Source organism: Acipenser ruthenus, chromosome 17 (genome assembly GCF_902713425.1).
Source record: "Acipenser ruthenus chromosome 17, fAciRut3.2 maternal haplotype, whole genome shotgun sequence".
In the NCBI taxonomy this organism is placed as follows: domain Eukaryota; kingdom Metazoa; phylum Chordata; class Actinopteri; order Acipenseriformes; family Acipenseridae; genus Acipenser; species Acipenser ruthenus.
In genome coordinates, this window is record NC_081205.1 from 30,350,307 (window position 1) to 30,366,298 (window position 15,992).

At 38.2% G+C, this 15,992-nt stretch overlaps 1 protein-coding gene across 11 annotated transcripts in view; it reads left to right on the forward strand.

Annotated features, from left to right (window-relative positions):
- The window catches only part of LOC117974117 (dedicator of cytokinesis protein 10-like), a 79,931-nt gene that overhangs the window by 26,755 nt on the left and 37,184 nt on the right, over positions 1 to 15,992 (forward strand). For 9 of the 11 annotated variants that reach the window (XM_058990360.1, XM_058990365.1, XM_058990363.1 and 6 more), the window contains exons 2-6: positions 8,137 to 8,256; positions 9,514 to 9,603; positions 14,302 to 14,384; positions 15,136 to 15,208; positions 15,674 to 15,799. In XM_058990360.1, coding sequence (XP_058846343.1) covers positions 8,137 to 8,256; positions 9,514 to 9,603; positions 14,302 to 14,384; positions 15,136 to 15,208; positions 15,674 to 15,799 — 492 coding nt within the window. Of the gene's footprint in view, positions 1 to 5,337; positions 5,484 to 8,136; positions 8,257 to 9,513; positions 9,604 to 14,301; positions 14,385 to 15,135; positions 15,209 to 15,673; positions 15,800 to 15,992 lie in introns of those variants that run through there. The other 2 variants (XM_058990361.1, XM_058990362.1) reach the window with 1 other exon arrangement.

The window sequence follows — 15,992 nt, forward strand, 5'->3', positions numbered from 1 at the left end:
GGAATGAGTTATAAAAATAAACCATCCGCAGTCAGACAGAAGGAAGATTCGGACTCCAAAGGGCAGTAAAAACATACAAGGAGGACACATGGAAAAGACACTTACAGAATAATGTACAGTTACAATCTTTCTCTCTGTAAGTGAATTAACGGTTCCGACACACTTCTGGGGGGATTCGTCCAGTTGAGCTAATCTATAGACTTTAAACAGGAAACCCATCTACGTATTTACACCCTATGGAAAACCGGTTACATTTTACACAATAGAACAGAGAACCAATTAAAAAGGATACCAAATCACCTAAAATGAGGATGCAATTACATGGATCACAACGACTAGTATACTTAGGCTCTCCACACTAGAGGGACCATTAGTGATGCCTTATAGCAAAGGAGTAAATACAGCACTGGAGTGATTTTCTCACACAATCATACTTTTAGGCAGCATGCGCACTCTCCATCATGGCGAACACTGAAATGGGAACAGAAAAGTGTGTTTGTTGGTGACAGCGACTGATCACACAGAGTCATGTGAGTATAATAGCAAGATGCTGTAAGCATCCCTGGCAGCAAAGAAATGGATACTTAAACACTGGAAAGCAACTTGAACTACCATAGGGAATGTCTGAGAAACATCTGTGATTAAGAGCGGATTTGTGGAGTTAGTTTTACAGCTTCAAAATTATTGTATGGCATTGTATTGTCAATGCAAAAGAGTTGCCATATGTAACCACGGCAAGTCAGTATATTCGAGGGGCTTTTGGAAAATGACACATTGGAAATTGTGATCACTTGTTGTGGTTTAGTTACCCCGCCACACACACACACACACGGACACACACAGAGGTCTGTGTGGTTAAACGGTTATTAGTCACCTTGGCCTCTATGGGAACTATACCACTGCAGTAGTACCCTATATTGTAGTAAATATGTTAAACATATATTGTAGTTTTGATGCAATTAGTGATCTATTTTCATTCAACCTCTCTTTCATCGGCAAACCTCAATGGACACTTTTCCTTACATTTCTATATTTTACTTCAGTCTCTTCAGTCATTATGGAAGGGTGCCACTTATTCTTTTTCTCATGAAACTCACCTGACCTGAATAAACAGGTACTGTATATGGCTTAGGAAATAAAACAACAGTCCCAAAGAAGAGCAGATAAACTGGAAGGCGTGCCTCGGTTGCTATGTTACATTGTGGTTTAGCTGTGCTGTGAGAGATGTCTCAAACACGAGTAAAGCATGTAAGGGGAAAGTATGCAATGGGAATGAAAAATAGGTTCAATTTAAGAAACTGCTCAATTATTGCAATACCCAGTTCAGTCCTGTGAAGTGCTTTGTGTATGCTGTAGCAAGCCTGGGAGTTTCTGCAGCTATGCACATTTCATGTAGTTACTGCACTACACTACTCTACACTACACAGTTTGAACAATGTCAGAGGGGTTTTGAAAGCCTGCTGCTGTTCTGAGCTCTCAAAGCATCTCTTTGAACCGAAGTAAACTGACTGAGAGAATGAGCTTCCATCAATGGATTAGGTGCAATTCTCTCGCTCATAGCCAAAATCGGAGCAATATCACAAATGTGATTAAACTCTTTAACTGATACTTGAATTATCCTCCCTCCAGACTGTAGTTTACGAAATGTATCCACTTGGTTGTCAAACCTTCGGAATGCTGTACAGATTGAAACCATTAGCAAGGTTCTTGAATTCTGACAGCTAAAGCTAATACGAATCAATCATCTCAATTGCTATTTATGTTTGTGCAACTATTGCCAGGAAGATTTTCAGAATGAACCCAATGCTGTGACTAGCAGCAGCAATATAATAATAATAATAATAATAATAATAATAATAATAATAATAATAATAATAATAATAATAATAATAATAATAATGGCATTCCGAGAAGCAATTTAAGATAGCCATAACAGATCTGTGCTTTGAAATAGTAATGCCCACAAACTTCTGTAATCTGAAAGAACAATGTGCTAGGAATGGAGCAGAGCTTTCATTTCTCAGCCATGTTAACCTTCACCTTGTCTTCTGAGTATTTCAGATTTCTGAATCAGAATGAAATCCTTCTGAATATATGAGCAAACAAATATTTCCGTTAAGAATTATTTATTGCCTAAGGTGAAGTAATGCAAGCAAAGGCAATGTTTTTGGAATAGTGTTAACTTAATTTTAATTTATTTCTTAGCAGACGCCCTTATCCAGGGCGACTTACAATTGTTACAAGATGTTACTGTATCTGTTCACCAGGGTTAGCGAACACTCTATACACTGTAACAGCAGTGTGAAGTATAGGGCAGCAGTGTGGAGTAGTGGTTAGGGCTCTGGACTCTTGACCTGAGGGTTGTGGGTTCAATCCCCAGTGGGGGACACTGCTGTTGTACCCTTGAGCAAGGTACTTTACCTAGATTACTCCAGTAAAAACCCAATGTATGTAAAATAATGTGATATCTGTATAATGTGATATCTTGTAACAATTGTAAGTCGCCCTGGATAAGGGCGTCTGCTAAGAAATGAATAATAATAATAATACTTGAAACTGCAAGTGCAAGTCAAAAAAGAAATTAGAAAGGCCAAGCGAGAGATAGAAATGAGCATTGCTAAGGGGGCTAAAACCAATTCCAATTTTTTTTTCCAATATTATAACAACAAAAGAACATTCAAGGAGGAACTAAAATGTCTAAGAGATACAAATGGCATCATCATAGATGAAGAGAAGAAAATAGCAAATACAAGCTAACTTCACTATAATGACCCCCCCTGGGACCTGGAGAAATGTTCGTTATATCAGGGATTTCACTATAATAGGGTTTGGCATTTTTCTGTATCATTACAAAACAACCTCTGGTAAAATCAGGTCTAACACCCCTGCTGTAAGCCATTTCCAAATCTAACTTCATGTGCATGCAGTTCTCGTGATACGTGAAGGTACATGAGTTGTGGGTTCCACATTGTGGAGAGTTCATTGTATTTTAATAGTGAGACTCACATAACCACAATCTCAGGTAGAATAAAGAACAACATTTCTGTTAGTGTAACTCATAACAGGCCTGGTCACCCTACAGTAGCCTTCATCGGGATCTAACTGCACTGAATACAAGAATAGAAAATGTGCAGGTTTTTTCTATAAAGTAATGTTTACTACATGCAATTGCTGCTGTATTAAATATCTTCGCTCTGCTGCAGTACGGCTGTACTTTTGTGAGTAATTATACTACAGGAAGTTTGAAATTAGAATGCCACACGAGATACATGCAGAACTTCCTGTCTGTCTGCAAAGCAGCAGCCTGTGTCGTTTACAGAGCACCTTGCAGTCCTCATTTCGAAAGATTGGTGATTTGCTTTGAATGGGAGATGAATTGTGTGAAAGAGATATCGGCAACCCCTCCACCTGTTAATCCATGTGGATTTAATTACCTGTGTTCATTCCATGTCCCTTTGTAGCAAATGATGTTGATCACATGTATAAGACATGCATTCATGAATGAATTAACACTTCTCACAATCCCTTGCTGGGCTAGTAAGAGGGTATGAATTAGTGAAGAATAAACTGAATTCATTCGGAATGGATGGAGAGGAAAGGGGAACCTAAATGTTTCTAAATTACGATGAACGAACAGGGCTGAATTCAAAATGAATTGCTTCTGAACAGAGGAAGTGCAGTAGTGGTTAGGGCTCTGGACTCTTGACCGGAGGGTTGTGGGTTCAATCCCAGGTGGGGGACACTGCTGCTGTACCCTTGAGCAAGGTACTTTACCTAGATTGCTCCAGTAAAAACCCAACTGTATATATGTGTGATTGTATGTAAAAATAATGTGGCATCTTGTAACAATTGTAAGTCGCCCTGGATAAGGGTGTCTGCTAAGAAATAAATAATACTAAAAAAATACTACATTTGGGTGTTATTCCTGTGGGATTCAGCTCGAATTCATTATGAATTTGCAGCTGTTATCTTTAAGCGTGAGGATGTGCAGGTTACTATACATATGCACAAGTAATCCCCCTGAAGGAGAACTCGGAACACAGTCAAAGCTTGTAGTGACTGCTCATAGTAGACAGCTGGTCTTTTCTATACAGGGCAATTGGTCAAAACTAGGATAATTCAGTATAGTCTCTATAGACACACATGACCAGAGGGGTAATTTAAGGACTTGTATGTCTATGTTGTTTGTTCTTTATTCTGTAAAATTAACAGTGTTGTTTTCCTTTAAAAAAAGATGCTACTAGAAAAGGGTAAAAGGTCAATCAGTGTTTTTGTATGGGAAGTGTTAATACAGATTTTGTTGCATTGCAACACTAGACCTAGGTGAGCAGAACGAACACTGAATATCAAAAATAAATAAAGTTATGTACTGTAACTGTGTAGCATTCTGTCTATAGGTAAAGTCTGAGCTTGGCAAAGGGAGTCTCCCTTTAGCTCACCTGTAATGTTATTGCCACTGGACTACAGGTAGTTTGAGCCCAGACTTCTAGTTAAGTCATAAATATTAGAACTGAAACAATTGCATGCTTAAAGCAGCCTTGTTTTAAAAGTATAATGCTGTGCAGGCAGAAAGAGGAGGAGGCCAGGCATTGCACTCAGATATACCGGTTCAATAATAATAAATAAAAAAAAAAACAGAAGTGCAAAGTTGTGTGGTTGAAATGACATAAAAACAAAATCTTCTCATTTAGAACAGTTATTTACTTATTGTAATTCAAATGGAATACAGTGGCTTTGTTTGCGTGGAGAATGGATGTCAGGATACCACAGAGAGTGAGTTGCAGGTGTAATAGCTGTGCTTTACACAGGTACAAAACATTCACCAGGGCCATCCACAGTAGAGGCACCTTTTATATGTATCAAAGGTAACAGTTGACATGAAGTGTCTCTAATTATTATTTATTTACATAGTAGTTACTTAGGAAATACATTTGTACCTACAGTGATATTATGCATAGTTTGTAGATGTACTTAATGTGTGAATCTTTTTACACAATATATGTAAGTACACAATTGTATCAGAAAATACACATTATTAGAGACACTTCATGTAAAGAAATGTTACCCTATCAGATTTCCTGAGTAAGTCTGTTCCGTTTGAAATGAGTGCTTTGTACAGGAGCTCATCCATCCAAGTTTCTAAAATGGCTCATTCTTTATCCACGAGGTTTCTCTGCCAGCAGTAAATAGCACTGCTGCCGGAAGCAATGGTCTGAGTGCTGGTTTTCTTTTCCTCTTTGTTGAGCTCACTTCAAGCTGACTGTGACATAGACTCGAGTACTTCCCCCTCCCAGAGCAGTGCAGGTTTCAGTTAAACTAAAGTTCTCCTTTTTGATGTAAAGTTTGCGTGTGTACGCTGCATTGCTGCTCCACATTCAAGGATGAGTTTTAGATCTAAAGTTTTTAAACGGGATGTCAGCGTTGATTTCCGGAGGAAAAGAAAGACTAAGCGAGCACGGGGGGACTTTAGCAGACTAAGCTGTGTAGGTATTTTATAATGTGCTGTATGTGCTCTACCTGTTTTTAATGTGTTTTTTTTTTATGATAACAACATTGATCACTAACACAAGCATTAGACCAGGTGACTGGTCCAGACACTCAGGTTTTAGACAACCGGTACAAGTGATCAGCTACGGTAGCAGGGTTTTGATGTTCTGCGGTTAGTATAGTTAGCAAAGGTATATCAATTTGCCCTGTGTGTTTTATGTGTGATGTTGCTGTGCATATCATAATTTATTATTTTGCTACATTGTCTAAGCTTTTATTATGTTTAAGGCATTCTATTAGGTTTTTGTTGAATGAAATTGGTATTAACTGACATTAAATCTTAGATAGCATCTGAATATGATGTACAATAGATTTCAATTAGAGAATATAAGAAATCCATTGTTGCCATAATAGAGACAAACTGTGAGGGAGTGCTTGGAAAATACTGCACCCAGGTAAGTGTTTTACTTTGGTTTTGATTTCTTGTAGTGAAAGGGTACTTGTACCATTGCAAAGGTGCTTAATCGTGGCAACAGTCAAATTAAAATGGCCCCTCTTTCAGCAAAGCTGGAAGGTACAGCTGCACAGTAGCAGCAGGTTTTACACCTGACCTACACACACACATACATACACACACACACACACGCGCACACACACCTCGGCACATACATTCATCAAGAATAGCTTCACCTGGGATGCCCTTGGGATAATTTATTTCAGTTGTAATAGAGATGTACAAGGCTAAGTGACAGTAGTGAATTGTATAGCAGACACTTCTGGTGTTGTCTGTAAGATATCCTGTCCTGTTGCTGTTCTCGGTTCTGTTTTTAACTGCCAGTGCTGTTTGTCTTTGGATGGATGTTTCAATGTGTGTGACAAAGTGAGATTGCTACATCTGCAACACCACTAAATTAGCTTAGTGCTATTGAACACTGGTTATATATCTGTATACCGTAGGTTAATATAGCCTAGGTTAGGCATAGTTTAATGAATGATGAAAATACTGTAAGCTATTAAAGTTTGAACTTTGAACTGTAATAATGATAACTGGTGTTGCACACACTGTGGTTTTTATAAGGTACTATAAGGACAGCAGCATCCTACATAAGAACACTGATACCCAAGTTTGTAGTGAAATGATGGCTACTCTGCAATGGGGTTCGTCTTTCCATCCCTGCTTTAGTATCGTTCTCTTGCATTTCTAAGGTTGGCACAAGGCACTGGAGCTTCCCTGCTACTATATCTGTAGGCGTCCACTCAAAAATGTGCATCTGTCCTTCATTAAAGTTTCTCTCAGCTTGGCAACCTTGCAGACACTTTGATCTGGTCTGGGCTGATTTCCTACATTCACATTCACTCTTTGTCTTCACCAGCTACATTAATGGGGCAGGCTGATATGCTTTCTTTACTGAGTCAGATCCCTTATGAGCTGGTATTGCTGTCATAAGGAATATTTAGTTTACACTGTCACTTGCTCACCAACATACTGCTGAGATGCCTCTTTTAATACTTTATTAAAAGCAGGACTCCTTTAAGACTGTTTGCTACTACCATTTTTTCTACATTTAGTAGCCCGACCAACACCTTCTTAATGCAAGTTACTGATGGTCCTGATTAAACCCTGCTTTTGTATGATAAAGAAAGACCTGGTAATTGCAAAGGGGGATTTGCTGCCTTAGCTTCGTGACATGATCATTTCCACTCATTATAAGTCGATAGCTCTTCCCTTGGTTTGGAAATGTTCACATTATTTAAGGAGGGCCCTTGTGCAATCAACATGTCTCTTTGCTTTAATCAGGATCCCCAGCTGACTCATGAGTACAGCATATGAAATCATAATCTCACTCTTAATAGAGACTTTCCAGTAAATATGGGGAACCCTTCTGTATTTTAAGGTATTTTCCCTAAGAGGTTAATTTCCTGTAAATGAAAGTGAAATTGGGCTTCACAGACCTGGTTCTCATAACTGTGACATGCAAAATGGTTTCTGAAGCAGCTTTACTTGTATGCATCAGTAAACACCTAGTTTTGGTATCACTATACAGTGTGTTTTCCAGCTGGTTTGAAACCAGCCTTACATAAAGAAATGCCATTGAGTAGAATCCATTATAATAATACTACCCTGAAGAAACCATAGGAGAAATTAGCAATGACTACAATGGAAACATGTTATGTGGATCATTCCGATCTCACTTGAGCTGCTTGTCCCTCACAGTCCCAGAAACACAAACTTAAAAGAGCAATAAAATAATAAGGCCCGTGATGGCACATCCCCACCACTGTAAACTGGAATCGTGTTTGTTGGTATCTGCAGCCTAGATGGAAGGCATGACCTCCTGTTGAACAGATTCCCTCGATAATAAATAGGAACCAAGTTTGTAACTAACTGTGAATTTGTGCAAATCATTGGACCTACTACTTTAAGAAAGGCAAGGATAGGTCTATTTTTTGATGGCTGCCTTGACTTATTTGTGTTTCCTGTATTCTTTTCAAACACAATAAGAACCAACTTTGTAACTTTGTAAGATGTTTTTCCATAGTAGACCACAAGAGTGTTAAAAACATATAGTAGCATAAGGCTCACATATGTTTAATACAGATAAGAGGTGAGACAGAAATATTGATTGTATGTTTTCTTTCTTTTTACAGCAAGAGAAACCAAAACTACTAGACCCTCTGGATTACGAGGCTGTTATCTCTGAACTTGATGGTGAACTTAAAGATGACCCCTTGAAGGATCTCATAGTGTTCCCTGATGAGGATTTCTCAGTAAGTATTCTAGGCTCTTTATCAAATTAAATTCTGTAAAACACTGATCGGTAGAATATGCAGTAATGCTAAAAGAAACCTCTTTGACAAATGTTTTGACCAGAAGTCTATCTAAATGTCTTTAGCACTTTTGATTACGTGACATAGTTAACCTTACAGTGAAATGGTTATAACTACTGTAGATGACACCCTAGGGTGCAATAGATGTGCAATTATACTACATGGAACTAGCCTGTGTCATGGTGTCACCATGTAATTACACCAGATAACAAAATGTTATTCATCCCACCCATAAAAAAATATAGTAGTTACCATGTAAGAAAGGTAATATATATGGTCATTAATTCCCTGCAGTCTAAAATGCTAAAAATGTCTTCAGTGGTGAGATTTTGTGTTGTCAAAGAAAGTTTATTTTATTAGACTTACATATTTATCAAATAACAGAAAACAATATTTACTTTTACAAATGTACCAAATCCGGTGCTAGATGCATTATCTGCTTTATAAAAACAAATGTCATTAAAATGTGCAGCACTGCAGTACAGTGTCCGATCTCATGTCATTCCTCAAGCCGAGGCCTGTGTTCGCAAGAGGAAGTGGTTAAATGGTTTGCACTGAACAAGTTAAAGTATTAGAGTCTAAAAGGGAAGCTCAAAGTACAACTGAGGAAGAGAGTGAAAATAACAATTAGCATGAGAAACAAACATTTAACAGCAGCAAACAGTAACACTGACAGTGATTTCACACATCGGAAACTGTAAGAGCCAGTGTATTGTCAAGATGAATGACATGAGATTAGTGTTTAAAGGGCTGCTTTCTACCTTCTGCATTGTCTTTGTCTTTCTTTCTTACCTGTTTACTCTCATATTGTACATGCTCTGTATGATTCTCTATTGTTGTTTCTGCTTAAAGCATTATTTACCCTGCTTTCTATTCGAACAAAAATGTTTTTAAGAACTGATTTTCTGAGGCTGGGTGGGGAAGCATATTAGCAGTGCACTGAGGCAATGTACACTGAAACCTGTGCCACAATGATATGCTTCCCCACCTTTCTTCAGAACATCAACTTTGAGGAGCATTTTCTGAAACATTTGGCATTAATAACGGAAAGCACTGGACTTTTCTAAAGCAAGCAATTGGAATATGCTGCATCATACGAAAGCAGGGTTTAATCAAGACCAACACAACTTTCACAAAGTATATTCATCCAGATTAAATTAATACAGATGAATAAATCAAGCGGCTTGTGTTTTGTAGACGGCCACAATTTCTTGGGAGACGCAGACCTTGTACTCCACTGTCCCAGAAGATGCAGAAACGCAGGCTGAAAGTCTCCTGGTTAAAGAGGTGAGCATCATGACTGGACTACTTAAGCACTTATATCTGACGCAGCACTCATTAACTACTAGACAATTGACCACAGCGTCAGTTAGATGTTAGATGTCGAGTTCAGTTTATTAAAGACAAGATGAATTATCTACAGGTAATAACCACTGTGGAGGATATACATGCATTTACTGGAAATGCTTGTCTATTGTTTATATATAGTGTTTTTTTTTTGGTCTGGATCATTTTGAAATGTATGTTGCCATTTAAAGGGAGATTTTAAGATTCTAAAATGTGCTGTAGGACAATGACCAAACAACCCTGATCGACTGTGAGGATCCAAGAGGTTTATAACACTTTTGAAGCCCATGTTTAAACCATACTTCATATTAAAGCAACCCCTAAATGGTAATGTTCTGCAGTAGTGACTGTACCTGGGCGAGTACCAGAGTTTATACCAGAACAGAACTGCTGTGTATCTATGCTGATAGATTGGGGCCACGGTCCAGTTTGGGTTTTGATATATGGTTTGAAAATTATACAGTCAAATCCTGCTATGGAATTCGAACACTAAAGCCTGGGGTTGTCCTTTACTCACAAAGCTTGCGTTTTCCAGAAGCAGTTAGCATGACATTTGTCGTTGTTACCTGCAGATTATATTGCTGTGAAATTATGATCACATCATACAACATCCCCCCCCCCCCCAAAAAGAAAAAACAAAACACAGATTACACACCAGCCACTTTCTTTTCTAAAATGACTAGAAGCTATTAAACCCCCTATTTGTTCTAGTTTACCACAAGCCAAGTTACACACACATTATGATAAAGGGCTTTGTACTTGGAAGAGTGGCTAAGGCTTACACATGACCTGCCTGGAATCACAAATACATAACAGTAATACTGTGTCTTAATTCAGTCACCAGCATTGCTGAGGGTTACTGTGATACTTCTAGCCTCTAATTAGTGTCACTATTTGTCACTAATTAAGGGTTGGGGGGGTTGGCAGTTGGAGGCAGTTCGAAGTGCAAAATGAATTGATTAAAGGGCGAGTGGCAGAGTGTGCCTATTCTGATTGTCATGAAACTGAATGGCAGTGCCATTGTATTTAAATTGGGCTATAGTGGATCCATAATCTGATTATGTCAAGTGGAATCAGCTGGTTCTGTTCTTTGTCAGGCAGCAGTCCATCACCAATCTGCAAACTCCAAGTTTCTGCTTGCCAAAAAGCATGTGGAGCAGTTTCACAACCAGTCCATTTAAAAAAGTTTCAAGGAAGAACAAAGCAAGTCAATTTGTATGTTTTTACACTTTGTTTTATAGCCCAAAAACATACATTCTAGTAGCGTCTTCTGATAATTAGAAATATATATTGCTGTTGTACATTGTGTCTGTTTTACATTTACATTTTTTTGTTGTTGTTATTATTGTTTTTTTTTTAGTTTTGGAACACTTTACACCAGTCCCTACGTGACATATTTACTTGTGTTACTTATTTTATTGAATGAGTTATTATTGTCCAATAGAATTCTGGTAAAGAAGGCAGCATGGGTTTAATTCATTTGGCCAAGTGAAGAAGTAATGCAAGCTGTGGTTTGTAACATGTGTAAATTTAAATAAATACATTGTTGAGTGTTTTTGAAAAGACCCGTTACACATGCTGGCCAAAGGCTGATGAAATTACCCAGGGCTTTGCTGACTCATACAGAAGCTGAAAAAGCTGAAGTTCAAATGGTTTAGTGTTCATTTTTACAATGTACTCCACCCTTTACTCAGTGTGACATTCTGCCATGGTACTGCTTCTGATCTCAATACCATTATACAATACTGGATGCTCTTGGTTTTTTAATTACAATGCACAGAACAGGCACCCTCTTCACCTCATGCAAATTCGTCTTTCTGCTGGTGCTTAAGATTCAGAAGTTTGAATGTAACAATCAGGGTTGGCATATTCAGGGCAATGGTGGTAGTTTTAGAATGTTATTGTCCATTTCTAACTGCCTCTACCTAGTTTTGTTGCTTTGACCATTGTCATCTGACCTTTTAATGGCTCTGTGTTTTATCAATGGATGATATCAAAATATTTTTTTTTTCCAATAACTGTGTCACAGCTCTTTTCATGTCATCAGCAGAAAAGGTGGGTGTGTGTGTGTGTGGGGTGGGGGGGGGGGGGGTTAACATAAACCAGGGGCGTCACTAGGATTTTCTTACTCAGGTTGTGTGTCCGGGGCATTGACATCACCTAAGCGTTTCTTCAAAATCGATTTGCAGTTTCACCTGGACAAATTCTTTAGCAAAATTAATTACAAATGGAAAAGTCATTGTCTGGGTATATGAACAAAAAGTCTTAAGTGTAACATGACCTCCACTATACCCCAGTGCGAACAGTCACTGGCAAGCTGCAGTAACCAGGAAGAGAGTCAAACACACGAAAGCTGCAGGTTTAAACAAGCTTTTGTCCATTTAATATCCCCGTGGCTGGACTTTTAATTGATCATTTAACCATTTATTCAGTTGCTGGCTCCAGCCACACTCCCACCTGTGTTTGCAGGGAGGATTTTAATTCCCTCCCTGCCACCCAAGACTCCCCACACATCACACACATCAATGCTGTGGCAAAGCTTTCACCCTGCCGTGCTGCCACACACCTATCCTAATACTAACACACAATACACCCAAACAATAACAATAATAACACCAACAATACAAAAACAATACAAATAAACACAGTCCCCGTCACACCCAGTCACAGAGGATTCTGCATCCCAGCAGGGGATTATAAGGGATGTTTGTACTTTACTGTAAAGATAAGCATTCTACACCCTTGTAAAAGCATGTATTGAAACCAGGTGGTTTGTGCATGATATATAAAGCACAAAAAATAAAGATGACTTTCATTAGAATTCAGACAGGAGCCTTCCAATGATCTCTCTATAGATTGAGTGAACTGTAATGAATATGAATTCAGAAAGATGCAGACTTCATTGAATCGCCAAGCAAGCAGACTATATTTGCCCTTAGGTGGTAGACGTACTGTGAATAATTACAGCAGTGATCAAAAGTAGTCTGTGCTTCAATTTTACTTAAACGTATACAAAGTAAAAAAAAAAGAAAAGAAAAACTCAACGCAAAAATTATGTTCCAGTGCTTCAGGGTTTAAGACATTAGCTCTAATAAATGTGACCTATGACCTTGAAAAGCTGACTCCTGTTGTGCTTTATACAGCATTGTTATACCTTACAGGGGGGTAACGTTACTTGGTGAGAGACATATAGCAGAGGTACCTGTCACCTATTTGTATCCAATCGTCCAGCTGTGAAGAAGTTTGGTTTTGGGCATTCCTTGTCAAAAGTTCTTCATCTTATCAGTTGTATTAAGACCATGGTTACTTACTATACATTTGCATAAGAGAGGGTCACTGAATGGCTAATGATGCATGTGTTTAAAGGACCCCTTCAATGTTTTCTTTATGTCCTTAAAGGGGGGAATAGTACTGCACTTCATGCTAACATAAATGCATTGTTGCATTGTTTTGTTCTACTATTATTGCATCACTGCTAAGAAATAAATAATAATAATAATAATAATAATAATAATAATAATAATAATAATAATAATAATAATAAGGTCAATGTGTGAATCATCACTGAATAAGTCTTATTTCTGATTTTACTTTTCAGTGAATTCTGCTGTAAGTCACTGATTGCTGAAAAAATCTGTCACATTTGCTACATTGTGAACCAAGGATAAAGTAGGACAAACATACTGTTATTAGTCATTGTTATCTGTGTATCTTCAACGGTTTTTGGGCCATTGAAACAACGCCCACACAAACAGACGCACACAGTCACACGCTGCAGGGTTTTGCCATAAAATGAGGAGGGGTCCATTTGTTCTCTGCTGGACATCAGTTGACTCATATTGCTCGGTGTGTCTTCGTAGATGGTGGTTGTGGTGTAACCTACAGGATCTAAGATTTTCCAGATGTTGAAAATGAGAAGTGAAAGAACTTATTTCTCGGATGTTAAGTGTTTAACGTACGCATTGTACTTTTGATGGGTGAGCATACAGTAGCTGGGATAGGACTGCATGTTTTAATGCATATATAATATTATAGCATTTGTTTTAAGTGGGCACATATGCCTTGCCTTTCCAGTGTTTCAGTAGTGGTTTTGTGATTCATGTACTGTGTTATACATAAATGAACCAAATAATGTTTGAGGTTTGCAGCCTATTTTAAGAATGGTGGTATATTTGTTGTCTCTTGGAAATAACAACAGCTTAAGGCTTCTATAATTATATAGCATTTAAAAAAAAACATGTTACGTTATCCATTTAGGCTGTGTTGCTTTCACAAATAACCATATCAGTTGAATTTATGAAATTCAAGATCTTACAACCCTCTTTATATAGGCCTTATTTACAGCATCAAGTACGAATCATCGAGTTATTATCCGAAGAGCGTTCTACTATACTATTTATAATTGTCCTTGTATTGTTATACATCTCACTATTTTGAGATGTATAACAATTGTTGCTTTCAATGTACAAGATAAAGATGTTGTTTTTTTTTTCCTCAGGAGTTATTCAAGTTGAAGCCTCATTGGCACAATGGCAGCGGCTCAGTACATGTGGTTTTCTGGTCACTGACTGCAGTATGGCCTCGCCATGTGTTTAAGGGTTTCTGTTTTAACTGATTTATTTGTATTTCTTCTTTCAGGCCTGTAAATTCTACAGCTCCCAGTGGCATGTTGTCCATTATAAACATGAGCAGTATTCTGGAGATTATCGGCTATTGCCCAGGTAAGGGTTCTTTTGCAATGCATAAGAAGCAATGAGTGGAACAAGGCTTGACTAACTTTATAGGGCTGACCCTTTTAGTACAAAGTGTGTATTGTATCTGTATTTGCCTAGCTGGCATGAACCAAGCTCAGTGGCAATCTGTTAAGCATTGATCTTCAATGTCAGTGCAGTGACACCACAATGGCAATGGATCTGACTGTAGGGCAATAGTATCTCAAGGGTAGCATTGGTAGAATAGTGGTAGCATTTGACATGTCTATATATAATTTGGCATATCAACGCACACTGACAATAATCCATTGCTTTGTGAATGGCAGCCTCTGTGTCCTGTGTTGTCTAGATAGACACATGGATGGACAGACACTTCAAATCTATTTCAGAAAGGTTTATTCCACTTTATCGATGTGTATGTTTCTTCTGAAATGCCTGTGAATTATGAATAAGGTTTCCTGTAAAATACTTTTTGCATTTTGTTTAACTGTAATAAAAAAGACCATTCTATTATATAGCAGTAACATTAAAAATACATATTTGAACATTGCTACAGATGTTTAGTGTACTGAGCCCGCTCTTAAGTAATGTAAAAGTGATTTCATTCATTGGACAGCCAGACAGAGCAAAATGCAGCGCTTGGAGAATGAATGATATGGTTGTATCGATTCATTGATGACTAAGGAGTTGAATCTGTTTTGCATGAGCTAGTTAATGGGCAACTGAGCAACGGCTAAAACATGTAAATTTCAATTTACAGAAAACATTACAAACCAGAGAAGCTGCCTTCACATTCTTTTGAAATCGATCATGAAGATGTTGATAAAGATGAAGTAAGTGCATCACTCTCAACCTACATCTGTTCATTGTACACCTCACCATCTGTGAATAACACACAGGGGTTTTACAAAAGGTAATTAATCATATTACTGTGATTCCCAGGATAGGCCCCTTCCTTGATTGTTCTGACATGTATGTAATTCTATTTTACAGTCATACTGTAGTGGTTTAGACTGCTCCTGGCTATTATGTGGTACAGAAATAGCCACAGTGGTGGCTATTTCTGTACCAGTCTTATTTCAGACCTAGAACTCCTGGGAAGTCCTGTACCATGTCTAAGGGGGGGAAGGCCAAGACCCTATACTTGACCAACAAAGCCGAGAAGCTAACATATGACCTGTTTTTGTTTAGGACGTGTCCTAGCATAATATAATACATTTGCAACAGAAACTGTAATACAATGAGATGGGGTATCTTTGGGGGCAGCCTCATAAAGCTAACAATGCTTGTCTTCACAGGACACGACATCCCTGTCATCTTCTAAAGGAGGCGGTGGAGGGGGAGGAGGGTTTGGCGTTTTCAAGTCTGGCTGGCTTTATAAAGGGAATTTCAACAGCACTGTGAACAATAGCATCACTGTTCGGGTATGTACAGGAACTGCCACTGCTTTGTGTGCTAATATTAGCTTCGCAGCAGGGTGCAGGTACTGTCAACTACCAGTGCACACTCACAAAATGTAAAGCGGGCTCTGCTCACTGCATGTTAACTCTTAAGTTTAAAATGCATGACACTGTCTGCTAGTCTGGTGTCTGTTTATTTAACAGCAGTGTAGAAATG